Source organism: Taeniopygia guttata, chromosome 1, assembly GCF_048771995.1.
Source record: "Taeniopygia guttata chromosome 1, bTaeGut7.mat, whole genome shotgun sequence".
Lineage (NCBI taxonomy): Eukaryota > Metazoa > Chordata > Aves > Passeriformes > Estrildidae > Taeniopygia > Taeniopygia guttata.
In genome coordinates, this window is record NC_133024.1 from 76,226,198 (window position 1) to 76,254,000 (window position 27,803).

The window sequence follows — 27,803 nt, forward strand, 5'->3', positions numbered from 1 at the left end:
GTTTCATGAGGTGTTTCTATATATTCTTATCAATTGTTTTGTATGCTTCTTTTCCTCTTAAAATACCTGTAATGCCTGCTCAGCCACTATTAAAAAATACTGTGCATTGCTTTCATGCACTTTACTTGACCTGTGGTTCGAGCCTTTGGAGTAGAAGATGACACAGAAGTTCTGGGTACTATTTCTGCCTTCATGGTTTAAAACCCAGTCCACAAAAGGCTGTTAGCATTTTGGGTACGGAACAGAGGACTACTCAAGGTAGCACCTGCTGTGTGTGAAAACACTTAAAAAGTCAGTTTGGAATCAAAGTTTTTTCTGTAAAGACAGTTTTATTAATGAAAGGAGTTAACCTGACTCAGTATTGATAGCTTCTAGGCTAGTAACTAGCTAATTTTGTAGTACGTTCAGAGAAGTGTGGTCTAATAATCACTGAAAGACCTGACTCCTGTGAAGGGGGGGTCATGCAGTTCATGCCTGATGATTATTTTCTTGTGGGTCAGAGCTGTCCATAACCATTAATACATCCAAATACAAAAGATGTTGTTTGGATTGAAAGCTCTCACTGGTAGGTATTTGGGAGGAAAGATGAAGACACTTAGATTAAAACATTAACAGTACTTTCAGAAGTCAAACTTTTCTTCCTCCTATCCCCACTTTCTTCCAAATATTTAGTGAAATAATAATCTAAGACTTTGGAGTTTTGATTGGGTGGCCACATAGTCCAAAGAAGATTGTGTTTCATTTTGTAGGCTCATTCATTTCAAGTTTGGAGTACACGCTAACAGTAGTGCTGTGGGAGTCACGAGGTGTAGGCTTAACTAAGAACATCTAATGAACTGAAGTAGCACAAAATAAACTGCTGCTTTTCTGTTGTACCTTCTGTCAAGATGATACTTCATTGTATCCTGGTCAGACAGAAGCTTGAGTGTCAGGATTCTACTGCTCTGAACTGTGATGTTCTTCATTTCAGGAATGTAATATGTTACTAGCAATAATGAAATATTGAGTTATTTTGGGAGATAAGTTCTGTAATGTGCATTTCCCACAGGTCATTTGGTAAACCTGTTTATTCCTTTAGTTATCTCTTCTGCAATCCCAATGATTTCTAGCATAGAGAAAGATTTTTAAAGAAAGAAATAAAATAAATTGGGAATTTCTCACATGTTGCTCCAAAAAAAGAAAGAGGGGCATGAAAGATTCATTTCAACAATACCCACTACTCTGAGAATAAGCTAATATGACTTGGAGATGGGGAAAGTTTACATTGTAAGTGGAATGTTACTGTTCCTACAGCCTTGAGAAGACTGTTGGAAAGTTTAATACCAATCGTTTGTTTTAGATTCAGATACTGTTTGAGTCATTAGACCTTTTTCTTGAGGAACATATGGGCTCTTCTGATGATACTAAAACAGAAAAAAGATGGGGGAGAGGAAAATAAAAATACTAAAAATACTGTCCTGATACTTGCCTGGTCAGCTTATTTAATTAAAATGCAGTATCCAGGTATTAGTACTATGTATGTACTTGTATCAGCAGTTAAGAATTCTTTTTTCTAGGTCTGGATTTGGCCTGGATTAGACATTCAATTTTTTGTGCATCTCTGGAAGTATGTATGAGGAAAATGGAAAAGTATTTAACAAATCAAGTAGATGCATTAACTTCCCTTCCATCTCTTGTTCTTTACTCTGCCTTCTCCTGTGACCCCCAGCCCCTGCAAAGAAAAGGTGATTCATTTTTGTGGTTCTTGGTAGTTTCCAAAATGACTAACACTTCATTTTCGCTCTTCTATAGCTGACTGGAAGTACAGGCATGCTGGTTTGATGGCACTCTCTGCCATCGGAGAAGGTTGCCACCAACAGATGGAGGGAATTTTAAATGAAATTGTTAATTTTGTTTTGCTATTCCTTCAAGATCCTGTGAGTATAGTTCTAGTAATTATTTTAAAATGTTTTCATTTCTGCTCTTACAACTGCTTGTTAACTGTTTGAGGGAAATACTTTTTCAGCATCCCAGAGTAAGATACGCTGCTTGTAACGCTGTTGGACAAATGGCAACTGACTTTGCACCTGGGTTTCAAAAGAAATTTCATGAGAAAGTAAGTAGTAAACTAGTACGGATAAAATGTGGTAAAATTATGTCCCTTTCAGAAACTTATTGGCTGAAAAAGGAGTATTTCTTTTTCAGGTGATAGGAGCCCTTCTACAAACCATGGAGGATCAAGGCAGCCAGCGTGTTCAAGCCCATGCAGCTGCAGCACTCATAAACTTCACTGAAGATTGTCCCAAGTCACTGCTTATTCCATATCTGGATAATCTAGTGAAGCATCTTCATTCCATTATGGTGATAAAATTGCAAGAGGTATAAACACTGAACAAATTGTTTGATGGAGGGTAACCTTGTCACATAAGCAGAATAAGTATAGCTGAACTAAGACGTCAGAAATGAGCCAGTATACATATCTGCTGATGTTGGTCTAAACTGATGAGAATTAGCATGTGCAAAAGCAGATTTTTACATTTGGCATGCTTTTAAGTAAAATGTGTGCTTTAAAAATATAACACTTTATTCTTCCTCTTTCCAAGTTGATACAGAAAGGCACTAAGCTAGTTTTGGAGCAAGTTGTGACTTCAATTGCATCAGTTGCAGATACAGTGAAGGAGAAGTTTGTTCCCTACTATGATTTATTTATGCCCTCCTTAAAACACATTGTTGAAAATGCTGTTCAGAAGGAATTAAGACTTCTACGAGGAAAGACTATTGAATGCATCAGTCTAATTGGTCTTGCTGTTGGCAAAGAAAAGGTAAGCTTAGATTTTATATAATGGTCTGAATACATTTTAATGCCTTTATTTTTTGTGGTATTAGCACTGAATTAATATAATCACTTGTTAAACATACAGCTCTATTGTTGCTGATTTCTATGCTTATCTTTGTTTCCATTTCTGAGGTGACTATGTTGCTTCTTAAGTTCACAAATTTGCAATAAAATTTTATTGTAGCTTAAGTAATTCTTCTCACACTGAAGAATGTTGAAATCAAGATTTCTTTTCTTCCTTTGAGGGTTTTTTTAAATTGCCTTAAGAAAAATGACACAGCATCACATTTAGGCAGTGTCAGGGGCAGAATGTATGTAATTCAAAGGGAACTTAGTTTTGTTGTGGATGCCTGGAAAAGTTTAATTTAAGTGAGCATTTAAGTCTCTGAGAACTAGCATCTTAATTTGCCTTTAAAAATGTAGTTGTTTCCTGTATCTAGTTTATGCAGGATGCATCAGATGTTATGCAGCTATTACTGAAGACACAGACAGACTTCAGTGATCTAGAAGATGATGATCCACAGGTATGTTAAAATTGTGTCTTAGTAGCTCGTTGGTATTAAAACCATTCTTTGTATACATGATGTTTCTGCCCCCTCCTCGGCCTTTCAGGCTAGTTGTCCAGCCGATCTTACAAAACTTGACATTGAGATGGCCCTAGAATCTTTCACAGAAGTGTGGTTAGGAAATGAGACTTCCAGGACCTGTATTTGCAGAAGAAATTTGAGCTTGCTGTCACCTTCTTATAAATAGATCAACAAGACTTGTTAAACAGCTGTTCTAATGAGCAGACAACTGTTTTAACTTGTATATTTGAAAGCAAGTACTCCTCTGAAAACATAGTACTGCACCGTTTTTTACTTTTTGCTCTATTTTATGATGTTCAGGAATGTAGCTTGGTAGTATTGTTTAAATCTGGCAAATATTTCAGAAAAAATACTGGTGTTTAGAACTGGCACTTGAAATGCAATCATGAATCTTATAATGTCTCATTTTTACATGTATAGCAACTCTTACTGGAGGTGCTGTCAAGGTTTTGCTAAACTTGGGATGCCTTTTGAAGATGCATTTTTATGTGGATTGCATATTGGATTACTTATCTTTGAAATAACCTTTATGGACTGCTGACAAATTCTTTTCAAAAGTCCTATTGTGTAATGAATTTCCTTTATGCCTTCCTTTTAAGTATGCATTAAAATAAAATGTGGGACATGAAAATTCTGCCTTCTCTTTTCTAGATTTCTTACATGATCTCTGCCTGGGCCAGAATGTGTAAAATTCTTGGAAAGGAATTTCAGCAGTACCTTCCTGTTGTCATGGGACCTTTAATGAAGACTGCATCCATTAAACCTGAAGTGGCTCTTTTAGACAGTAGGTTTAAAATGTTGTGCTTGAAAAGTATATTGAAATAAATTATTTTGTAGCACTTTTAAATTATTTTTCCTCCCCTCTGTATAACAGCACAAGATATGGAGAATATGAGTGATGATGATGGTTGGGAATTTGTAAGCATAGGTGATCAGCAGAGTTTTGGAATTAAAACTGCAGGCCTTGAAGAAAAAGCAACTGCATGCCAAATGCTGGTAAGTAATAAAATGATTTTATTATTTATTATGTTTTAATGATCTATGTGTTTCTGGTCAATCAAGTCTGAAGCCAAAATCTGTAACTAAAATATTATTTTTTTGTCTCACGTGAAAGTGTTTTGGGTGATACCACCTAATTTGGAATACAGGCACATAGTTGCATGTGGTTTACTTGATTAAAAACAGTTTATTTACTTAGGAGTGTAAATTTTTTTAAATTAACAGATTGTTTTCCTTTGTTAGCAAAACTTAAGGAATTTAATATGTTAAAAAGTTGTTCCTTTTTGCATATATTGCTGTTTTGGAATTTGGTTTGAAATATACATGCATGCCCTAAGAGTGAGAATTTATGCTGCTATCAGGGTTTCTCAAATTGCCGCAGTTGAGGGGGAAGGGAAATGAATTATTACATGTTTTTTAAAATAAACTAAAAAAACCCTTACACTTCTAACAATCCCTCTCACCTTTACATAGTTGAAAAATATAAGTATTATCCCTTAAAAGTCGCATATCTGTGCTCTGTTTTTCAGGTTTGCTATGCAAAAGAGCTAAAAGAAGGATTTGTGGAATACACAGAGCAAGTTGTAAAGTTGATGGTTCCATTGTTGAAGTTCTATTTCCATGATGATATCCTATTAACAAATCCCACTGTGAAAACAGAAACTTGGAATCAAAATTGTGCTTGCTATTTTCCTAAATGAAAGTGTTAGTGTTAAAATAGTCTGTGACTTTATAGCAGAAATGGTTTCAGAGAATGTTGGTTTACACACCCTATTTTAGGCAATGTATTCCTACTTTTCCCCCTAGTTTCTTTTTAAATAAGCAATCAGTAGAAAAAGCAATGTTTCTGTAATAGAGCAGAAGAGAACTTGAACAGAGAACTTGAACAGAGCTTTTCTGTCATGGCCTGAAACACACTTGAAAACTCTTCCTATGATTTCATCTATATATAATTAACAAATCAAATGCATGGATTATAATGAAATGAATTTTGGGTAAAAAACTAAGAACTTTGTTATGGTGTTGAGGTCTTAAATTCTAAGCACTTTGTTGGTGTTGGTTGCTGTCTTTCCTTAATAATGGCACGTGTCCGAGTGGCAGCCGCAGAGTCGATGCCCCTCCTTCTTGAATGTGCCAGGGTTCGTGGGCCGGAGTACCTCACGCAGATGTGGCACTTCATGTGTGACGCTCTCATCAAAGCCATTGGGACGGAGCCAGAGTCCGATGTCCTCTCAGAAATAATGCATTCATTTGCCAAGGTAACGTTCTTACAAATTTCATGGTGTTACTGTTCGTAGCCTTTTGAAATAAGAACAGACATGTTTGGTGTTCTTTAAATGGCTCGAATAAATGCAAGGCTTCATCTGCAGAAAGTGACTATAAATGTTGTTGTGACTATAAATGTTGTTACAACTGATGGGAAAAGTTGTATTTTGTTTTGCAAAAATACCAAAGTATTAACTAAAACAGTTACCAAATGTTTTCATTTTAACCACGAGCAACTGAAATTATGGGTATGAAATGTATAGTGGTACTGTGCCTTACTTGTATAATTTGAGCATTGATTACAGGATGATTGTTCTTCCGATATTATTCCTGCTAGTGATCCAGGGCATGTATTAATATTCTTTGTGTGCTACATTAAGACTGCTCATATTAAATTTTAAAGCTGAAAAACGGATTGTTTTATTTCACAAGTGCATTGAGGTAATGGGAGATGGATGCCTTAACAATGAACACTTTGAAGAACTTGGAGGAATACTGAAAGAAAAACTAGAAGAGCACTTTAAAAATCAAGAATTAAGACAGGGTAAGTTAACACAAATCCTGTTAGCAGGGGATGTGGCAGTTCTTTAAAACAGAATTTCTAATTACTTTTGAACACAGAGCAAAAAATCTGTTTAGATTTCATTGATTTGTGTATTTATGCAAACTAATTGGACTGTGAACCAACAGAATCCATGAGTTGTAAGCTCTTGGAAGATAGTATCGTTTTCAGCAATACTGTAGTTTAATCAAAAGTTAATGGACAGATTTACTTGAAAGACAGTGCACATCTGTAGTGTTACAATTTCCATGGGTTTTTTTCAGGTGAAGTCTTTGCAGTTTTCTCAAAGCAATAGTAGTTTCTCATTTCTAAGTATTTTTCTTGTCTTTGTGGACAAGCTGGTGTGTTTGTTTCTATTTTATGTGCATTTTTGCACATTCTTAAACTGAGCTGTCCTGTACTTTGTCCTTTTCTGTGAAAATTTTTTGAAGCTTCTTAAAAATGGAAAATTCCTGTTGCACCTTCAGCTACTGTTTAGCGTTTTTCTAAATTTTTTTCTTTATAATGTTTTCCCTTTCACAGGCTTCTTATGCACTTATAAAAAGGTAATGGTTTAATTATTTTTTTTAATTTAGTGAAAAGACAAGATGAAGACTATGATGAACAAGTTGAAGAGTCATTACAAGATGAAGTAAGTTAGTTTGAAGTGGTTTTCTACTCATCAAGCACCAGCATGGAAATATTGCACAAATATGCTTTTGACTCATTTAGGGCATAGTGCATCCTCAAAATTATTTCTTCATAGAAGAATCTTGCTACCATAGTCCTTCAAAACTTACAGTAAGAAGTGGGTCACACTACATTTACAAATTAGAAGATATTAAAGGTTTCCTTGTCTGATACACTGAAGTAAGAAGTTCAGGATATAGCTTTTATTTTCTTACTCTGCTCAAACAATTCTTGCATGACATTAACGCTAATACAGATTTGACAGCAGACTATTTAATTACAGAATAGGCTGAGTTGAAAGGGACTCACAAGGATCATTGACTCCACCTCCTGCCTCATCACAGGGCATCCCAAGAATCACACCATGTGCCTGAGGGCATTGTCCAAATACTTCTCGAGCTCTGTCAGGCTGATGCTGTGACACCACAGAAGTGATCTTCTCTGGGGAGCCTGTTCTAGTGCCCAACCACCCTCTGGGGAAAGAATCTTTTTCTAATACCCAACCAAAACCTTTCCTGACACAGCTTGAGGCCATTCCTTTTGGTCCTGTCACTGGTCACCACAGAGAAGAAATCAGTGCCTGCCCTCCTCTTCCCCCAGTGAGGAAATTGTAGACTGAAAACAGGTCGTCCCTTGGGTCTAGCCTTGCTGACTTGCTTTTTCTTTGAGCCTTGCAAGCTGGGTGGCTCTTAACCTTGGGCCTCTGTACCTCTGATTTCAAGACATGTGGTGTGTCATGTCAGGAGCCTGTCTCAAAAAGAATACAGAATACAAAAACAATATCAGAAAAGGACAGGATAAACAGCTGCCATCATATGTTTGCTTATGAGAGAATACCAAAGTGACTACTTAACTACTTACATGCTATGGTACCAAAGTGAGTTAATAGTTTAAAGTGGAGGTGATTGCAGAAAAGATACAATAATTTTATTAACTCATTGTTAGTATGGAGAGAGAGTAATAATGAATGAGTGCTGCTGCTGCTTATAACATGAGATAAAGGATGCTCAATAAATTTAAGAATTAAGAAATTTTTTTGATACACAATGCAGGTGTGAAGCTTGATCACATGAGTTTTAACCTGTATGCAGACTCCAGAAATCATACCCGTATGTAAATACTGTCTTAAATAACAGTGTGGTTCTTGACCCTCCTTTTAGGCTTTTTAGAATTAGGCCAGCATTCAAGAGGACATATTTTTGTTGCCTCCAAGACCCTTTTATTTCCTGTGTGTCACTCTGCACTGAGAGAAAATGTGGGCAGGCAGTTTCAGAAAAGCTGTGTCCCTACTCTGCAACAGAGTTGCAACGCATTTTTAAAAATGTTCTAATATTTGCTGATTGTTCTGTAAAGTCTGGAGAAAGACTTGTCTGCATTACCCTGTGAAAGAAGGTGTGGTATGAGGACATCACTTGCCATATGGACAGAATTAACAAATGAGTAACATTTAGATATACGCCTTTGGTCTCAGAGTATGTTTATGTAGCTCTTACCTCAAGGCAGTAGAAATGTCAAAAGCACAGAAGTCATGAAAGTTATTCAGACAGTAGTTTCAGATCCAGCCCTCACTTCATCAATAACTAAACTGCTGATTTGGTAGAGAGCAGAAGGTGTACACCAAGCAAGAGTTACACTCTCTTCTCCAAGCATCTGTTGTCAGCTGTTGGTCAACAGGCAGTACCAGGCTAGGTGGACCTTGTGGTATGCTGGAGCAGTTCTCTCATTGCGTGCATGTTCCAGGGTTCCTGCTTGAGTTGTGTCTTGATGATGCATAAATTGGCTCGCTAGGAAGGGTTTAAATATCCAGTTGTGGGAAGCTGCCTGTTGCACAAGAAACAGTTACTAGTTTGTCACCAGAAGGTGAGAAAGATGAAGGTCACTAGGTACCAGCTGTACTGTTTTCCCTGCCTGTTAAAGTATAAACTGGTTAAAGGGACCATTCTGAGTACAACAGAAGTTGCTGTAGAAGAAAGAGTTTTCCCAGCATAAGTGTGTCGAGGGACTAATCCTCACCTGTAGATATAACATCTCTGAGGTAAGGCTCTTTATTTGACCAGTTTGATGTATTAACTGGCCAAGGTGAAAAATTAATTTAAACAAGAGGAGGAGAATAATATCTGTTATATTTTTGCAACAATCTTCATCACAAAGGCAGTTATCCATTTACTTTTCCATAAAAGTTTCTTAGGGTATCTGTAAGTTGCAGAAAAGGAAGAAGGCCTTTTGCCTTCTGTAAAGGGATTACATTAAAGCAGCAAATTTGCACAAGACAGTTTTGTCTTGATCTGATTTTTCTGTTCCTGAAACAAGCCTGCAAGTCCTAGGCAACTGACTTTCTAGCAATCAACTTAACCTTTTTAAGAAGGGTGAAAAGGAGAACTCCTGGAACTACCAGTCAGTCAGTCTCACTCTGTGCCCAGTATGATCATTGAACACATTTTCCTGGCGGCTCTGGAAGACAGGGAGGTGATTAGAGACAGCTGATATAGCTTCCAAAGAGCAAATCATGCCTGATTAATTTAGTGGGTTCTGTGGTTGAGTGACTGTGTTGATGGACAAAGGAGCAACTGATGTCATCTGTCTTGACTTCTCTAAGGCCTTTTATCCCACACAATATCCTTGTCACTAATTTGAGGAGATCCATATTTGATTAATTCGGCAGATAAGGAATTGACTGGATGGCCATGTTAAAAGTTCAATTCAGTGCCTCAATATCCACATGACAGTAACAATTGATGTCCCTCGAGGCCCTGGAACATGTTGCCTAGAGAAGGATGTGAATGCCCTATTCCTGGGAATGATCAGGACCAAGTTGGATGGAGCTCTGAGCAACTAGGTCTAGAGGGAAGTGTCCCTGACTGGTAGGATGTGTCCTGCTTGTGGCAGGGAGTTTGAAACGAGATGATTTTTAAGGTGCCTCCCAACCCAAACCATTTTGTTATTCTATCATTCTGCAATTAGACAAATAATTGAAAATTAGCGAACTTAAAACTAAAGGTTTGACAAAAACGTCATTCATCAACTTTATTCCACCTTCATGTGAATTCCATTCTGTTAAAGATTGTTAGTCTTCATGTGAATTGTATCCTTTTCCTTTCAGGACGACAGTGACGTTTATATTTTGACTAAAGTATCTGACATTTTGCACTCAATATTCAGTAGTTACAAGGAGAAGGTACTGCCATGGTTTGAAAGGTTACTTCCACTAATTGTCAACCTAATTGTAAGTACCTTGTTTTCCTTTAATTTAGTTTTTTTTTTTCTGATGCATTAATATGCCTACCATGCTGAAGTCTTAGAGAACTTGGTAGATAGAATGTAGCAATTACTGTTTTACAAAATAGAAAGTTTATTCTAAATCAAAGATGACGTTGTTACCCTGTGCTTTTTGAGCAGAGTTGCTGCAGTGCTACTTAAAAACTGTGTTGCAAAGGACAGGACTACTGACACACACTGGTTTTGAGAAATTTAATTTCCTTGAGACTGTCCAGTGTCTCAAAAATGGATTTCAAGAGGAGGGACAAAAAAGTGATGCAGACACATAGGGAAAAATGGAGACTGATACGTGTAATTGACTGTGAAACAGAGGTGGAAAGAGAGACACCTGGATTTTGTTTTGCTCATGGTATTGATGGAACTATCGCTACCGTAAATTACATGGTTTTAGAATTGAATTTAACCCATGAAGATTTTAACAAAATAATTAGACCACTGTTCCTGTGATTGTTGTTGATATAATCATTGGCTGTACAATAATTTCAAGCTGTCTCAGCTGTTGGGTATTTGTGCCACAGTGTCCGCATCGGCCGTGGGCAGACCGGCAGTGGGGGCTGTGCATTTTTGACGATGTGGTGGAGCACTGCAGCCCTGCCTCCTTCAAGTACGCCGAGTACTTCCTGAGGCCCATGCTGGAGTCGGTGTGTGACAGCAGCCCCGAGGTTCGGCAGGCGGCTGCCTACGGAGTGGGAGTGATAGCGCAGTTCGGCGGGGACAGCTACCGGCCCGTCTGCCCAGGTACGGCCCCGCGGCCGATAGAGCTCCTTAAACATGGGGGTTAAAGAAATAAAAATGGCTCACCTTTTGGCTGGTGAGGTCTGTTCCCCTTGGCAGTGAAATAGATTGCCAGTATTACCTGTGTTGTAGACTGGTGATGAATTGATAAAGAACCCGAGTTCCTCAGGCTGTTATTGTTTCCTGATTAGTAGCATTTCTGTTCCAGCACTGACTGCTTAGCAAACTTGATTTACATATTCTTTTTAAAATATCATCTGGCATGCAAACATTAATTTCATAGAAACCATCTTTTTGATACACAGCTGTCTCATAGATGCTTTCTACTAATATTGATGTGGTTAAATATTAATGCAAATGCCTTTGGATGTCTGGAAAAACACAAGAGACATATATTAAGGAATAGCCTAGAATACAACTTGTGTGGCTCTCTGCTTTCTGATTATATAAAAAGGAGCCTGATTTCTGTAAAGTAAGAAGTGAAATGATTTATCAGAAAGACTTTGTCTGCTTTCTTTCTGAATGTTTCAAATTTCTTTGAAACTTCAAATTCATCTTAGATGAAAAGAAATTGTCTGCTTGCACTCTTCTTGCCAGTCACCAAAGTTAAATTTGCACACTTAGTAGCACACCTTATCAAAGGGTTTTTTCCCTTTTTTTAAGACAATGTATAATCATCTAAATATGTATTTCTCATAAATATTAAACGAAGCTGAATTAGATTATGTAAAAAATAAGAATAATCTGATAGGAATTTACACAAATCTTGCCTACATCAATCAGGGTTGCAATTTTCATTGTTAATGTAACTGTTACATGATAACAATCAGGATAAGGTGTCTTTTTAAAAAGAAAAGAAAAAGCAGTGTGGAAAGCCTTGCAATGAATCATTAAGAGCATGAAAATTTAGAATTGTCTAGACAGTTCTGATTTTTAATTTTTTTGAGCTTTTTAGCATGTGTTGAAGTCTAATTTTATTTTTTGTTAATTACACTTTATCTTACCCCACTTAAACTTTGTAAAATCTTTGATCCTTTTCTTTGTACTTGGACATACAATCCTTGATTATGCCCAGACATCTGGCTTCTCCTTAAGTTGAATTTTATATAAAATAAATTTTCAGCTTTACAACATACAGCTTATTTGCAGACACCTCAAAAGTATTCTAAATCCTTTTGTGCATACATGAAAGAACTTTGTGAGTTATTTTAATAGGTGAAGATATGTTGTGATTAGAAACAAATCCGTGTCATGAGACATTATCTACCCCACAGGTTTTGCTACATCTCTGGAAAACATCATGTTTGTGGGCTTTTATTTATAACTTATTTTCTTTACTGGTTCATATAAAGCACTGGCATACTGTTCTTTTGCAAGTTTGAAGAGTATGTAAACACTCTTCAGAAAAAGCAGAGATATTATATGAGCATTTTTGGCACTCGGTTTTAAAAAGTCCAGGAATATAGCAAGAACTTGTAAATGGTATGTGAGCTACACTGATGAAACAAACGTCACTAAAACCAGATTTCATAAAGGGCAAAGAAATACGATGGAAGGAAAAACTACAGCAAATCAAGTCACTTTCTAAACAGGGATACAAGGTTACAATTGATGCAACTGGCAAGGTTGCTTCTGATATGTTGGTAGAAGAATAAAATTAGCTGTTCTCTGTGAAAATTGTATTAATCAACAGCATGGATTTCTTCTCAAATCACATCAGTGATCAAAACTGGGTGGTGCCAGATGTCAGAGCAGTCAGTCCTTGGAGAAAAAATTATTATAGAAGATGGGACTTCCATTGTCAAAAGGCTTTTTTAAGGTTTACCAAACACAATATCTATGTGAGAATGGATCTGTTTTATAGACAAAATGAAAACTTGTCTGGTAAGCTGTAGGGAGAAAATTATGCTGATTCATTTTGATGCCCTCCTAATTTTACAGTTGCAAGGACACACATAACCTACAGAGTCATCCATTAGTATTAGTGAGTGGGATACAGATGAGATAAGATTTAGCTTCAGCCATGAAAACCTCAGGTATGAAATGCAGGCTGAGTTGTCCTGGGCATTGTAGACCTCTCTGAAACAAGCTCTGCCTTGGAGAATAGTGCAGCATCATTATCCTGCATTCAGTATACATAAGCTAGCAGGTCTGATGTTTCTGTAGTTCTGTAATGTTTAACAGCTTTTCCATAGCTGCTTAATTCTTCAAAAATCTAATGCAGTGGAGTTAATATAGAAAGTGGATTATCCTTTAACTGCAAAGTTTCTACTTACTCATCAAAATTCAGAAGGTGTAAGATGTTACTCTTCCTCAGTAATTAGAGTTATTTTGATGTGTGCTTTCTGTACAATTCCACAACCTGCTTACTGCACTGATAGAGACTTCCACAGCTTTAGCATTTTATTTTTAGCAGAAGAACACAAGGACAATTGTTCCTGCTTGCATATAGTGTGCTTGGAAGTCTGCATGGACACTAGTAGCTAAAAATGTGACATTAATGTTAATTTAGAAGTGTGCATGTGGTTAGCCACATGACTGTTAAAAAAATATAATTGCTATTAGCCTAGGAAGAAAACTGGCATTTTTCCTGGCATTGAAAGACATTTTCTTCCCTTGATTTTTATAATCTAAACTATGCCAAGTTGATTCACCAGGTGAGATTACTCCTATGACCTTTTCCTAGGGCATCTGTTAGTGGTGGGAAGCATGTATATGTCCGTACGTATTTTTATATACAGATGTGCCCACTAGCAATAGATACACAGCAGGCATACGCTGAGGATGTGCACTCTTGTTCACACTGAATGAAGGAGGGACATTCACAGTGGATGTCACTGCAGTAGTGCTTTTCTTCCTCCTGTGTTTGTAGAGCATATTCTATTAAAGAGAAGAGATAAGGCTTGCTAACCACAGTGTCCTGTGTGTTTTAGATTGCATAACTCCAATTGAGAGACATGGGAATATTATTTTCTTCTGAACTTCTAAAGCAAATTCAAACTTTTGCAGTAGCTGTTTTCTTCTGTTTCCTTGCAGAGCTTTATTTGTTTTGTTTTCATATGGTAATTATTGAACAGAGAAGAATTTAGAAGCAGCGGAACATTAGAATGATTAGATTTTAGTGCTTGGATCACAAAAACTCTTGGTTTTAATACGTACAGTTGTCTCAAGTAGAATTTGTGATAATAATAAGGTATAGCTTGATTGTGCAAGTAAACTTCATTCTTGTGTTTCTAACAATTAGAGGCGCTTCCATTGCTGGTTAGAGTCATTCAGTCACCAGATGCCAAAGCCAAAGAGAATGTCAATGCAACAGAAAACTGCATTTCAGCAATAGGAAAGATAATGAAGTTCAAGCCTGACTGTATAAATGTTGAAGAAGTCCTTCCACACTGGTTATCATGGCTTCCACTTCATGAAGACAAAGAAGAAGCTGTTCATACTTTCAATTATCTGTGTGACTTACTTGAGAGGTAAGGCAAAGTCTTCACACTAATGCAGAAAGTAAGCCTGTTTGCATGCTCTTTCCTTGCACTTTTTCCAAAACTGAGAAACTATGAGGTTAATCTACTTATAGTTTAGAGAAGATAATTAGAAATGTCAGAACTGAGCCTTCCCTGATGTTATTTCTGCTTTTTTATACAGTTACTGTTCTTGTCCTAAATAGCGTCTGTATGCCTGGAAAAAAAATCCTGGCTGCTTTATATATCCCTAATGGCAAAGGATCTGCAGAAAACCTTGACAGAAAATATCAGGAAAAGTTTTTGACATTCTGCTTGCATATCAGAACCAGTAACTGATCAGGTCTTTTCTCTTAAAAGCAGCCACATTCTCCTGCAGCCTTCTTTAAAGTAGTTTTGCACCCTTTTTGCTTTCCAACAAAGCAAAGTATCAAGTAGAGAAATAATATGGAAAAATTCATTGTACAGTGCTATCTCCCTTAATAATTATTTCAGCTATCACAGCAAGCATCTTATCCCACAGATTATTCTTTTGGTTTGTGCTCCTTCCTGTAGGTAAATGGAGGGAAAAAAGTAAACAGTTATTCGAGTGTGATACACTTCATAAATGAGCAAAAAGATGTAGCCTCTGAGTACATTCTGGCTGGTACTGTATTACATCTTAGGAGAAATATATAAAGGAAGTAACTTTAATTTCTTACAGTCTTTTCTATTTTGTGAAGATCTTTTATCTCTGGGTGCTTTATTAAGGCAGAGTCTCAAAATGGCAGCTGAAGTCCCTAGACTAGTTATAGAACAGTTAGATACAGATGAGCGGCACCACAATAATGCATGTGAACAGGAACATAGAAATTGAGAACTGCAGTACCAGCACACTTCTGTACCCACCTCTATGCAGGTGGCTCAGCCTGGCTACCTGCTTCTCTGGAGCTCTGCCAGTCCTACATTCACAGCCTCTGCATTCCAGCAATGGTAGGGGGCAGGGCTGGAAGTAGATCATGTGTTCCACACAGATTCCTGATAGCTAATACTCCTCCACTCCAGCATTTGGCTGGGAAAGAGGGAGCAGAACTGCTTGCTTGCTGTGTCATGGCGAGTGCTGGCAAAGAGCTGAAGTTACCAGCGCTCCTGATGCCAGTAACACAACATCCTGAGAGGCACAAGGGAGAGGGAGGAAGACGTCCTTTTAGGCAACGTATTTCTATAACACTATTTACAGTTCCATCTGCATGGAACTCAGCCATTCTGTAAAGTTCAGAACTTCTTCCTGATAAATTTTAGGCTAAGTAAAGAATCGGGTGGTTAAATATTAACGGAAGGGGGAACATGCTGTCAGCAGGTAACAAAGCTGTGTATACTTATTCAGGTGTGTGAAACTTGAACCTAAATAAGCAGCTTTAGAATAAGATCATTCAAAATCACTTCACTTATGTGTAAAGTGTTTACATTGTTTTAGATAAACATTAATTCCTTTGTAATATATCTTTTGTAACAGCAATAACCCAATTGTCCTCGGTCCCAACAATTCCAACCTTCCCAGAATACTTGGTATAATTGCGGATGGTGAAATCCACGAAGCTATCAAACATGAAGATCCATGTACCAAGCGGCTGGCTAATGTTGTTCGCCAAGTGCAGGTAAATAACTGCTTGCTTAAGTATAAAGGGAACATTTAGAATCTGGTTGCAGGAGGAACTAAACTGTTAAACCAGTTTTGGGAGCCTTATCTCCTTAGAGAATAATGGTTCAATCGGTGATCTTGGAGATGTTCCTTGAATGATTAATGATAAAACTTGGTGACATTTGCAGTTGAATAAAATAACTGTAACTAACTTTCATGCAGCTAGATGGTTAATATGTGAGCCAGTATTAGTTTTTGTGGGGTTTTTTTCTGAGTCAGAAATTAGAATCTGGAGAGAAATTTGCATGTCCTTTTATCAGTGAACTGCACTGCAGGATTTGATCCAAGATGTAGTTCTTGTAAGGGTCGGCAGCATCCTGTGATGACTTTCTAATACAGCAGCAGCTTGGGCTCTTTGTTAGAGAATGAGTGCAAACCTCAAGTTATTTTACTGCCCTTTTCAATCCGGTGCAAGTATAGGTGGCTATTTGATGCTTTCCCTGCCTTTGGGGAATTGCTTTAAGGTTCACTTCCTTTATGCCATAATGAGTTGCTTAATGTTGATGAGGATGTCCAGGTACTTAAACAGTACTTCTCTCTGGTGCTGTAAGCAATAGTGCTCATAGCACAGATCTACTCCAGGGCCAAACGTTGTTGGGTGGATGTAGTACTAATGAGAGAAAGGAGTGTGCTTGGTAAGCATCTCGCTCATTAAAAAGCATGGAGGATTTTGAGCAGCTGATCTTCGATTATTGCCTTTCTACTTGACCTGCTTTGGCAAAATTCAGGTTCAAGAATTTTAGGAATTTTGATATTGGAATGGATTCACCTGTATGAGTGTATCAGCCTGACATCCATTTTGTCTGGTAGAAAAAGTTGTTAAAATTCTGAAGGCATAAGAGAAGGAAATTGAGCAAGTTTCAAAGTGAAAGTAGTGTAAGTGACTGCTCTAGATTCTGCCTGACAGATACAAATCCTTGCTGTTAGTACTTAAAGTCTAGGCATGCACCTTTCTATTAGAGTTTACCTAATGCATTTGCTCACTTTACCTCAAATCATCAAGTTGGGTTTTTTTTAACAATACTGTGGCACATACATGTATAGATTAATTGTTTACAACAATGACTGGTTCTGGCCAGGATTGATAGAAACTTTAATATGAGATAAGACCTTCAGCACTGGCGGAATGCTTTACCTTTAGACTGAGGAGAAAAACAAAATCTTAAAAGTCACGTCTTTTAAAAAGTACAATTTTAGCACAGTGTTACCAATCCTATTTCTCTTCACATATAGTATTTTTGACTTTAGTAAAGCTGTAAGACTTTTATACTCTTACTAAGTGTAAGAGTCTATGATAGGAATTTTCAAGGTTCTGGAGTTGCTAACAAGCTCCTGCTTCTCAGAGTCCAGGAGACTTTTTTTTTTAATTATCTCAGTAAGCTGTTTCACTGCCAGTGTCTAACATGGTCATGATCAACATGGTCATTACTGGAATTGAGTATAAACTTCTTTGCTTAGGTATTGTCAGGCCAGAAATATTTCAGTGTAAAGTATCAATTTAAATATGCATCAGATATGCTGGAAGAGTGCATTTAATTCTGCAATATTTCATCATACATTAAGAGTCTAAAATGCCTAATGGTATTTAAAACTAAACACACAAACTTACATTTGAGAACATTTATTTTTGAATTTTTTCAATCCATTTTTATATTTTTTAAACTTATAAATTTTGAGAAAAGGGCATTATGATAGAACTGAACATAAAAGATACCAAATATAAATTAAACTTTTTATTTACTTGAATCATACTGTTATTGCAAAACCCAATCTAAAGACCTAAAGTCAGTCACCTGGAATTTTTTTCCCTGTCATTATCCTAAAGAAAGCAGGGTGCCAGTTGCTTACAGTGTCTATTGATGAGTGAATAAATACTTTTTCCTCAATCTTCATTAATATTCAGCACGTTCTGGTACCATTAGAACAGTCCTTACTGATGGTGACTTTAAAAGCTAATGTCTCACCAGAGGGCTGTGGCAGCACAGATGAAAGGTTTACATTTACCCAGACAGATGCTGTGCAGTTCTCTCTGAGAAGTAATTGACCTTTCACTGAAGAGCCACACCCTGTGTTGGCAGCAGAATTTTGCACACCCTCATGTAGCACATCATGCTGTAATCCCAGTGCTCACCTTGAAGCTCTGAGTGTGTTACTGCTGCACCAGTGCCCAAAACACTCATGTGTAAGAAGGATGATTCAGTTTTGCCTGAACATTGGTCTTTTAGCTTTAGTGCAAAATGATCAAATGGTTTAGGCTGTGTTGACAGAGACAGGAGTGTAATTTTTAACCCACGTAGTTGTTAGAGAGAGTTCCCAGGGGATCCGAATCAATTGTTCTGCTGCTGTTCAGCCTTTTGTAGCACCTTAAGTTGAAGTTAAGTATCACTGAGGATTTCAGTCTCTTTGGCATATCTATTACAGGAATAAGCTGTGTGAATGTTGAGCTTTATAAACATAGCAAAGGATGTGCCTTGGACACTTTCAGCCTGCATAAAGACCACTTCTCATTTTTTTCCTAGACATCCAGAGGACTGTGGACAGAATGCATATCACAGCTCAATGCAGATCAACAGGCAGCCATACAGGAGCTCCTGAACTCTGCTTGAAGGGCCTTAATTATCATCTGCAAGAAAACTAACTCCAAATAAACGTTTACCCTATTGTTTAGGTTTCTTTTGTTTCTTTTCTGAGTAAAACCAGAACTGTAGTGCGCGTAGGCCATTCTTCTGCAACCTACAGGCAGCGGCAGCAGGAAGAAGCATTCTTTCAGAACGGTGTTTAAATCGGTTTCTATCCCACAACATGAAAGAAGTTTCCTGTAAACCCTACAATAGCACTGAAGAGTATTTTTCTAACGTTATCAGCCATCCGTACGATGGTGAAAGGGAAACAAGTTGAATTTTCTCATTAGACATAAGACCTTCAGCAGTAGATGTACGTTATAACAGATAAACGTTTCTCTACAACTAGTGTTAATTGTATTAATTGGAGTGTGAGTCTTTGTAGGGTAGAAAGTGTCCTTCTGCCCAACAAGGTAGTAGATCAAAAGATGAAAAACTGAAGACAAACATCGAGCATGAAGACCTCATTGATTGCACTTTTGATTCCTAAAAACAACTTGTACAGTGACTCAATGAGGAAAGCTGTTCAGCTTCCAGCCCTTCCTTGAATGTGAAGTCTCTTTGGCATGTCTGACAGTATCTCATTCACTCCTCAATAAATGACATTGAAACACAAGAAGCTTGTGTAGAAGTTCAGTGATGTGTGGTTCTTTTAATTTTTTCTTGTGAAAAGATGAAAATAACAAACTATACAAGTCATGATTTTATATTTGAAACTTTGTATATTGTTGCCTATTACAGATTTTATGCTTTTTTGTTTCTTGACTTTTTAACAAATTTTTCACCTGAGTGTGTAGAATGGAAACTTAATGGCATTCCTTGTGTGACAGTAAATATACATATATTGACTTGAAAATGCTTTTCATGTTAAGATGCAGTTGCATTTCTTAACTTATAAAATGTAGAGTTGTACCAGCTGCAAATGTGCAATGTGATCTGGTAGGCAGCAAATCTGTTGTAGTAGCCTGTGTTTCATTTAAAGCAATCATGCAGTTGACAGCCTGACCTGAAAGAATCAAAAACACCTTCTCAGGTCTTTTCTGGTACTTTGAGAGCAATACATCATCTACCAGCAAACACAGGCATAGAGTATTTGATTTCTAACAAAGGTGAGTGTGGTTTTTCCACTCTGTTACTTCAAAGCTGTTAATATATGCATTGATCTTTAAAAACTTAAGTTCTTCCTGAAGTGTTCTTCGAGTTGATCTCAGTTGTCTCTTGAAACAGACCTTTCCATAAAAACGGTGTAAGATTTCTTCCTTTATAATAAGAAAAGGTAGAACTTCACATGTAATAAATGCCTCTCATACTAAAGAATAAACTTAGTTTTGCCTCTGAAACTGTTTCAGAAAAGAAAATAAAGAATGAAGTGTACCAAAACCAGCCCAGGACCATTATACCCAAAGGTTTGTGAGATAAACTGCCTTAAACATAGAATTTGACAGTGCAGTTTGTTTAGAGGCAGCTGAAACAGTGCAACAAAGTGCTGTTCCAGTTTTCACTTTATTCAGTATTGGTAATCTCTTATTTACAGAAATTCAAACATTCGTGCATCTAGAAGATGAATGCTAAGGATTGGATACCAGTACTGTGAGATCCAGTAAGTCATGTCAGTTATCTCAAGCACTGGTCTTAACAATAACAATTTTGCTATACTCTGTCCATCCTCTTTCTTCTTTGTGGGGTTTGTTTTTTTAGGTATTTGCTGTTTCAATTTCCCCTCAGTCTAAAACATGTAAATTTTTTCCTTGCAGCAAACTTTTTGTACTTTTTCTCAGATCTTAAAGCCTAGATTTTTTTTTTCTGCTTTCTTAGGACTGTGGTGAGAATCGTAGCACATTTGGCATTTCCCAGAAACAGTGTCAGCTTTGTCTCTCTGTAACATAAACAGTATTTGAATTGCTCTCCTAATAGACTAGCTGTAATCCTCTTGCCTTCCTTCTAGTCAAAGTAACTGAGAACAAATAGAACCAGGAGCTGGAGTTGCTCTGTGTGCTAGAGCCAGCATAGAGCATCTTTGTGCAGTTCCTTTTACCTTGTTAATCGTTTGATCAAAGCAAAGGGCACTGAGTGAATCATTGTCAGCCCAACAGGTAGGTTGGTTCCAGGTCCTACCTGGAGACTTATTCTTGCCCGTCCCCACTGAAATTTTGAAGGTTAATCAAAAAGCTTCTGTGGCATTTTCTCAATTTGCAGAAGCTTTAAAAACTATGCTCCCTTTCTACCTATTTAAAAGCTGTCTGGATCACCTATATTGGCTTTTCTCGTTCCTTAATACAGAATTTTTAAGCAGTCAAACTGCTCCTGTTCTTCATTGCACTTAAGTACTGTTGCCCAAATAAAGTATAGTAGTAGAACAGTAGCTTTATCTGCAGCTATCTATTGTAAAAATAAAGTGTCATCTTTATGAAGGAGCCAAAGTAATCTTAAACTGTGGTACTAATACAAGAAAGGTAATTTTGATTCAACCATTTTTCCAGGGTATAACTCCAATCTTGCTGTAACAAACTGCTCAGCTATTGTGTGGGTTGAGAGATGTACCTAGTGTGGCATGAAGAACACTGCAAACAATAGCAGTGTTTAGCTTTGCCTGAACAAAGAGGTACCAAATCCACCCTAGATATCCACACAAAAGTGCTCAAAGTTGCACTCAGTAACAAAAGCACAACTAGAGGACATCATGCAGGTGTTCCAGTACTGGAGTTCCATTAGCCTGTTTAACAAGCATATGATAGTAACTAGCATTCATGAGCACTGCTTTCAAAAGTAGCTCATCTCCCTGAAGTGTGGGTGAGTTCCCATCTTAACTCTCACCTGTTCTTACTGTTCTGAAGGTGAAGCCACTTGCTTTGTGTTTGCAGCTCTAGGTTCATCATGACAGATAATAATGCAGATGAATGTCAAGTCTTCTTTACCTGTCTTTGTCTACAAGATCCCCCAAAGAATCCTGTACAAAATCTATGTAAGCAAGTGACTAGCAGCCTTCATGCTTTCACCATGGGCTTTATGTACTGCTGAGGCATTCTGTCATTGCTTTTCTCCCTGCAGAGATTTCAAAGTGTTGCTGAGTGCAAGGGCTGGTATTCCCCAGCATAGAACAGTAGTTGTTATGCCAAATGTTGTCTGTTCTCTACACATCTAGATCTGTCGGTCTCATGTATGAAGTACATGCATGAGAGTAAGACATGTTGCACAGTTGGAATTTTTGATGAAATAAAGAATTAAGGAAGGTGAATTTCCTATTGACTCTGTGTATGCTTGTCTGTATTGGCTATGCAGCTGCCTCAGGCTCTTGAACTGGAGCTTTGTTTTTGCCTTGGTGGTATCTGATGGGATGCACACATACACTGAGTCTTCAAAATACAATGAGGGTGCTATTAAAAGTAATACAAAAGTCAAGTACTTTCCACCATGTGTTTTCTCAACTTTGAAGTATTTTATTGGGCATCTTTGTGGAGGAGCCTTGGCTAGCCTATGCTATTCAATCATTTGGTTTTCTCTTCCTTTGCTAACTTAGAAAATGCTACTTTCTTTTATGGGGCTTCATGGTACCTTAAATTCTAAGAAGTGCATTTGTTGTCTTCCACGAAGCAATAAACAGGATCTAAGTGTCTGTCTAGTACAGGTCCTTTCCCTTCTTGGTTATCAAGAAGATATTTGCGTTGCTTCAAGGAAGAACATCTCTCAGGACAGCTTAACCTCTGTTCAGAGACTTGGATGAATGGGCTCAATATTGAGTAGAAGTCATGGGATTTTTTCAGGAAAAGGCTTCTACAGCATCTTCTCTGATGCAAAAGAGAAATGAGGAATGGAGGCCTACTCGGAACATGAAAGCTGTGTTTCCTATCTTTGACTACTAAATGCTAACTTCAGCCACAGTACAGTTATTCCAGTCCAAATCTGGATTTATCTCTTGAGTTTTCAACCACTTTTGTGTATCAGAGTATTTGCTTTTCAAAGGTAATATCCTGTTCCTCACAGCCCACAAGGCCTAAATGTTTGGTCTTTACATTTGTCACAAGTTCACAGATTTTGCTCACTGAACTGACTCTGATCTTTTTAATTACATGGTAGAAAAGCCACATCACCTCTCAGCTTTTCTGAGCCTATTTAGGAAATCAGCATGGGAGTGGCAGCCTGGGATATCTCCTCCTGATGAGCAAATGAATGATGTTCAGTGCAATTGCTCACCACCCTCTGAGCGATTCCAGACCCACCTTCCTAAACGCAGATCAGTTACCCTGCCAGGTAACTCCCCCCCCCCCCCCCCCCCCCCCCGCAGTTTAAACACTGGCCATGGCATTCTGTGGTGTGGAATATCCCTTTGGTTAGTTTGGGTCACCTGTCACAGATACGGTCCCCCCCAGTTTCTTTTGTGTACCTCGTCATTGGCAGATCATGAGACAAAGAGGGGGAAAAAGTCCTTGATTTAGGATAAACACAACTTAGCAAAAAACAAAACATCAGTGTGTTATCAACAACATTCACATTCCAAATCCAAAACACAGCGCTGTAACAGTTACTGGCAAGAAATTTATGATACCCTAGCTGAAAGCAGGAGATGCTGGAAGGCTGGAGTTGGTGTGAAATTCATTTCTTTGGTTAAGAGATAAGGAACTGCAGTTTCTGCTGTGGGGAGACTGTTTCTATAACTCTGCAACAGATAATTTCCTATCATTCCAGTTCAGACCAGTGATAAACTTTCTGCACATTTTCAGGAAGCAAAGGTAGGACCTAGGAGGTACAAGTCAGTTTTGACTTTCATGATTTTGCTTTATCACTCCAAAGGCTACCCATGACTTCAGTTCATGTGCAGAGAAATTCTTGTGAATGCTCAACCATGAAATCAGAATGTCTTTTGAGTTTAGTATTGCTACCACTCTAGGCTTTAGAATAACTTGTGCTGATGTAACACTAGATGCAGACAGGTACGTGTAGTGGAATTTCACTTACTTGAAGAGGTTTGTTCTTTTTTCAGGGTTTTTTTTTGTGGTTTTATTGGGAGTGGGGGTTTGTGTGTTCTTGCTCCCCTGAGGCACCAGATGAGCCACACTCAGTGATGGAATGGAATTTTCTTCCAGAAAAATGGGGAGGCTACATGTCAGCAGAACTTCCTCAAGGGACCACTACCCAGGAGTATATAGTGAAGTATTCCCAATTTAATGGTGACTGATGGGAATTAGAAGCTTAACTTCAGTCAGTTTTACTCTGAAGGTTGTTACTTGCCTCTCATTTAGCCAACACCATTACCACTGCTTGCTACCTACTGCAGATGGCCAGTATCTTCTGATGGTGGGTAAGAAGTAAAAAAGAAAGGGGATATTTCTTCAACTTACTATTTCTGCACTAAATGTGTGGCTGCTTTTTTTCCTATGAAGCAACAAGTTTTATTTTAAATATATCTGAAGTACAATTTTTCATGTAATATGTGCTGTTGACAAAATGCTGTTCCTTAAAACTGTGCAGGCCTTGTGTAGTTGTCTTGTGGTGATAGGATTTGCCATAAATTAAAAGGTTTATTATTCAATTCATATACTATCTTAAAAACCAGTGCTTATCTTTCAACCAAAAAAAAGCTTGGAAATGTGAATTCAGATCAGTGAGAAATAATGTAACACAGGATATTGAATCAGGGAAGCTAACCTTGCCTATATTACTTGAACTAAATTATGCAACATCACCATTTTTAAACACTTGCAAATAAAATGCCAAGAGACATGTTTTACTGTGAAGTTTTGTCTGTTTAGAGAGTTGGTATCCCTGGAAAACAAACAAACCAAAAGAAACACCAAATTCCCCAAGACTGCCAATTTTTGTCAATAGTTAGTGTGAAGAAGTGTGTGGATGCAGTGGTTGTGTTTCAGCTATTCTGTGCTCCAGCTAAAGCTTTTTCTGGCCAGTAGATGGAGATGAAAGAAAACAAAGAGAAAGTGAAGTGTTAAATCAGTACAGGTTTAGCCAGGTCTTCTCCCTATCCCTATTTCTCCTGTCATTAAAGAGTGTGAATAAAGTACATGCCCATGGATAAATGTCTACTTGTAAAATGAGACAGCCATAGCAACTTTATCCTTGCAGCCTTGAAGCCAAACTCTATTTGGAACCTGCCACTTCTTGTCCTCGGGGTAAGGAGGAAATTAGTTTCATTTGGGATGCCTGTCAGTCTCTGGGAGCAAGCTAAAGGAATGGCAGCTCTGTAGATGAGCTCCCGAGGCTCAGTATTAACATTAAAAAATGTGGATTCCTGTCCTTACAATGAGTAAAAACTTAAAGACATATCTGGAAGTGGCAGTGTGGTGAGAACACACATTTCAAGTGCAAAGCTAAAAAGGGTTAACTGGTAAAGAAGTTATATTAAAATTTGAGAGAGGATCTTCATCTGCCCTTGTTGCTATTAAAATACTGTGCCATAGTATTTATTATCACTGGGGGTAAACAAAAAAACACAAAGAAAAGACCTCCACAACCTCAACCTCCAAGCTGTTGGAATTGGACTCTTCTCATCATTCTTATGCCAAACTGAAGTCTAAGTGGTTGCAGGACAGACAGCAGGGGAGTAGGTAAATCTGGAGCAATTCACTGTTTCTCATAACACAAAACTGCCCAAATAAAGTATGATATAGGATGTTTAAAACCAACAGGGTTTTTTTCATACACTGTAAATTCTAATGGATGTGTCTGGAAGTCAAAAATAGATTATTAAAACCAATTATTCAAGGGGGTGTGAATGGTTAATAAGCAAGGTGCTCCTGAGGAAACTACTTGCTCAAGAAGTCCGTAAATCATTGGCTGTCAGAAGCTGGGAGAGGAGGCCAGGAAAATGATTTTACTACCTTTGTTCCATTTGTTGTTTTCTTTCCCTAAAGCTCCATTACTCCATCTTCTGTCAGACACCCAGTTCTCTGATCAGGCTTCACACAGCCCTCTGTACACATCCTTCTCTACAGCACTCCTCAGTTTCCTCTCACTGAATTTGTTTATACAGATCAAAACTCATGATCTTTGCATGGGACTTTGGGAGATAAAAATAATTGTTCACACAGCTCATACAGGATCAACTAGAGCAGGAATCACCTTGTGTAAAACATCTCAGTGCTAATATTCATGGAGCTACTTGCTCTGGTCCTGAGAAGGAAAAAAAAGTGTTTTTTTTACCTTGACACTAAATTCTAAATAAAAGACAAAAGAGAAATCTATAATTAAGTACAAACATAATAAAATCTCTATCCTTTATTCTCTGCACTGTTTTGAAGGAGATAATAGATTGGTTTTGTGTATTCAAATATGGCAGATCTGAAATGCTAAATATTTGTAGCTTTCAGAAGGATCTAAGTACAGTAGAAAGTAAGGCATGTGGTGAGACTTTGCCTTTCCTAGTAGAAGATTAAACCATTTTAATATTTGGGCAGTTTTATGAGAACTGCAGCTCCTTTGTTACTGATCTGCCTCTTCAGGATGAGAGGTGACAGCGGGAAATAGGGATTAAGATTTCCTCTCCAGTGCCAGAGGGAGATGTGGCACAGAACAGATGTGTGATACCCAATGTTGTTATCAACTGCAGAGAAAATATGGAGGGAACAAATTAAAGGGCTGGGCTAAAGCAATTGGAAATATCAAAGACAGGACTGCATTTCAGAATTTAAAAGCATAAGATAATAGGGAGCTTCTTTTTTATAAAGAAGAAGTTAAATTTACTATGGGCTATTTTTACAACTCCTGATGCTTTAATAGAGTTCCTGGGAACTATTCCGCTTAAGCTTGTCCCATTTCAGCAGAGTTAATTCAGTCCAATTCTATATTAAGCTCATGTCCATTTTGAAATCTAGTACTTAAAATTATATTTGTTCTTTCTTTTGGTTCACTTGGAAATACCAAATGGTCACTAGAAATAACCAAGATATTTTTAAATGACAATAGTTTCCTAGAGATTACCAATAAACCAAAAGTGATTGCTTTCTGTTTTTCATTGTCAGAGTAAACCATGAATCTCACGTTTAAAATATTTATAGAGTGGAAAACTGCACAATAAACTGGAATCCTATGGGACACCAAAATGCTGATGGGAATAAGATATACATGGCATGCAGACCACTAACTGAGAAAACAAAAAAGCCACACTAGTATTAACGCACATAAGAGATTTTTTTCCTCTTAAGTAGGGTGGGAAATTTATCTAATTAGAAACAGTTGTAATGAATTTTGACTGCTTGTATTAGGTGGAAAAAACCAGGAATGGGAAAAACTCATACCCTCTGTGCCTCTGACCCGCATCTCAGAAAATGAAGATGCTGTAAGCAAAAACTTTTCTATGTGTGTCTTCTGCATAGAATCAAGGAAACAGGACAGCCCCTCATCACTCACACTTAAAAGCTACAGACAGAGACACAGAACAGGTTAAAGAACATCTTTGGCACTGAAAAACCAGCATTGGGAGGAACATGACCAACAGTTCTGGACAGCTTTGTCAGCAATTTGATGGGAGATGATGGGAGGAAAAGTGTATGCTCAATATACCTGACCTTTTAGGAAAAAATTTCTTCCTCCTTTTGAAAAGAATCTGTAGTAGAAAATAGATCATGTCATTGTAGTTGATTTTTCTCATCATTAAAATGGAAATGATGCTTCATTTTTTTTTTCATCTAATTTCTACTTTCTAGAGCAGTTGTTTTGTTTGCATTCATTGAAATTTTATTTCTGAGGAAAAAATGTTTTTCAAGTCTCTAATAGCTTTATTTTATTAACCACGGATTATACAGATCTTGCTAAGCTTTCTACAGTGAAATGTTATTTCTGTAAATTATGTAATGCTTTTCACTTTCAGAACAGAAAGTTTCACAGATCCCTTTTGAAGAAGGAATTCACTAATTATGTTAAGCACAGATAGAAAACTGATTATCTTGTTTCTCTTAATTCACTTATGTTTTTCATGTGGGACACATAAAAATTACCACCCCGAGAAAACTGGGCTTCTGATCTGACATTTAGGAATGGGCTGATTTTAGAGGCTGCCTTCTTAACTAGCAAAATCATACGCTGCATTGACGTTTGCTTTGACAGGTTTTACAGTTTCTCCCCACAGCCAGATTCAGATGTTCTAAACACTAAAACAGGAGAATGCGACAATGGAGAAGACA

At 37.6% G+C, this 27,803-nt stretch overlaps 1 protein-coding gene across 1 annotated transcript in view; it reads left to right on the plus strand.

Annotated features, from left to right (window-relative positions):
* Window positions 1-19,291, plus strand: part of IPO5 (importin 5) — a 42,942-nt gene extending 23,651 nt beyond the window's left edge. Inside the window, exons 11-26 of the mRNA XM_002196581.7 lie at window positions 1,792-1,916; window positions 2,006-2,095; window positions 2,185-2,358; window positions 2,583-2,801; window positions 3,256-3,339; window positions 4,054-4,186; window positions 4,277-4,398; window positions 4,932-5,028; window positions 5,488-5,660; window positions 6,100-6,211; window positions 6,805-6,860; window positions 9,999-10,121; window positions 10,693-10,912; window positions 14,154-14,382; window positions 15,866-16,007; window positions 18,571-19,291. Of these exons, the coding sequence (XP_002196617.1) occupies window positions 1,792-1,916; window positions 2,006-2,095; window positions 2,185-2,358; window positions 2,583-2,801; window positions 3,256-3,339; window positions 4,054-4,186; window positions 4,277-4,398; window positions 4,932-5,028; window positions 5,488-5,660; window positions 6,100-6,211; window positions 6,805-6,860; window positions 9,999-10,121; window positions 10,693-10,912; window positions 14,154-14,382; window positions 15,866-16,007; window positions 18,571-18,657 (2,186 nt within the window). The 3' untranslated portion in view covers window positions 18,658-19,291. The remainder of the gene's footprint in view (window positions 1-1,791; window positions 1,917-2,005; window positions 2,096-2,184; window positions 2,359-2,582; window positions 2,802-3,255; window positions 3,340-4,053; window positions 4,187-4,276; window positions 4,399-4,931; window positions 5,029-5,487; window positions 5,661-6,099; window positions 6,212-6,804; window positions 6,861-9,998; window positions 10,122-10,692; window positions 10,913-14,153; window positions 14,383-15,865; window positions 16,008-18,570) is intronic.
* Window positions 19,292-27,803: the final 8,512 nt, after the last annotated feature.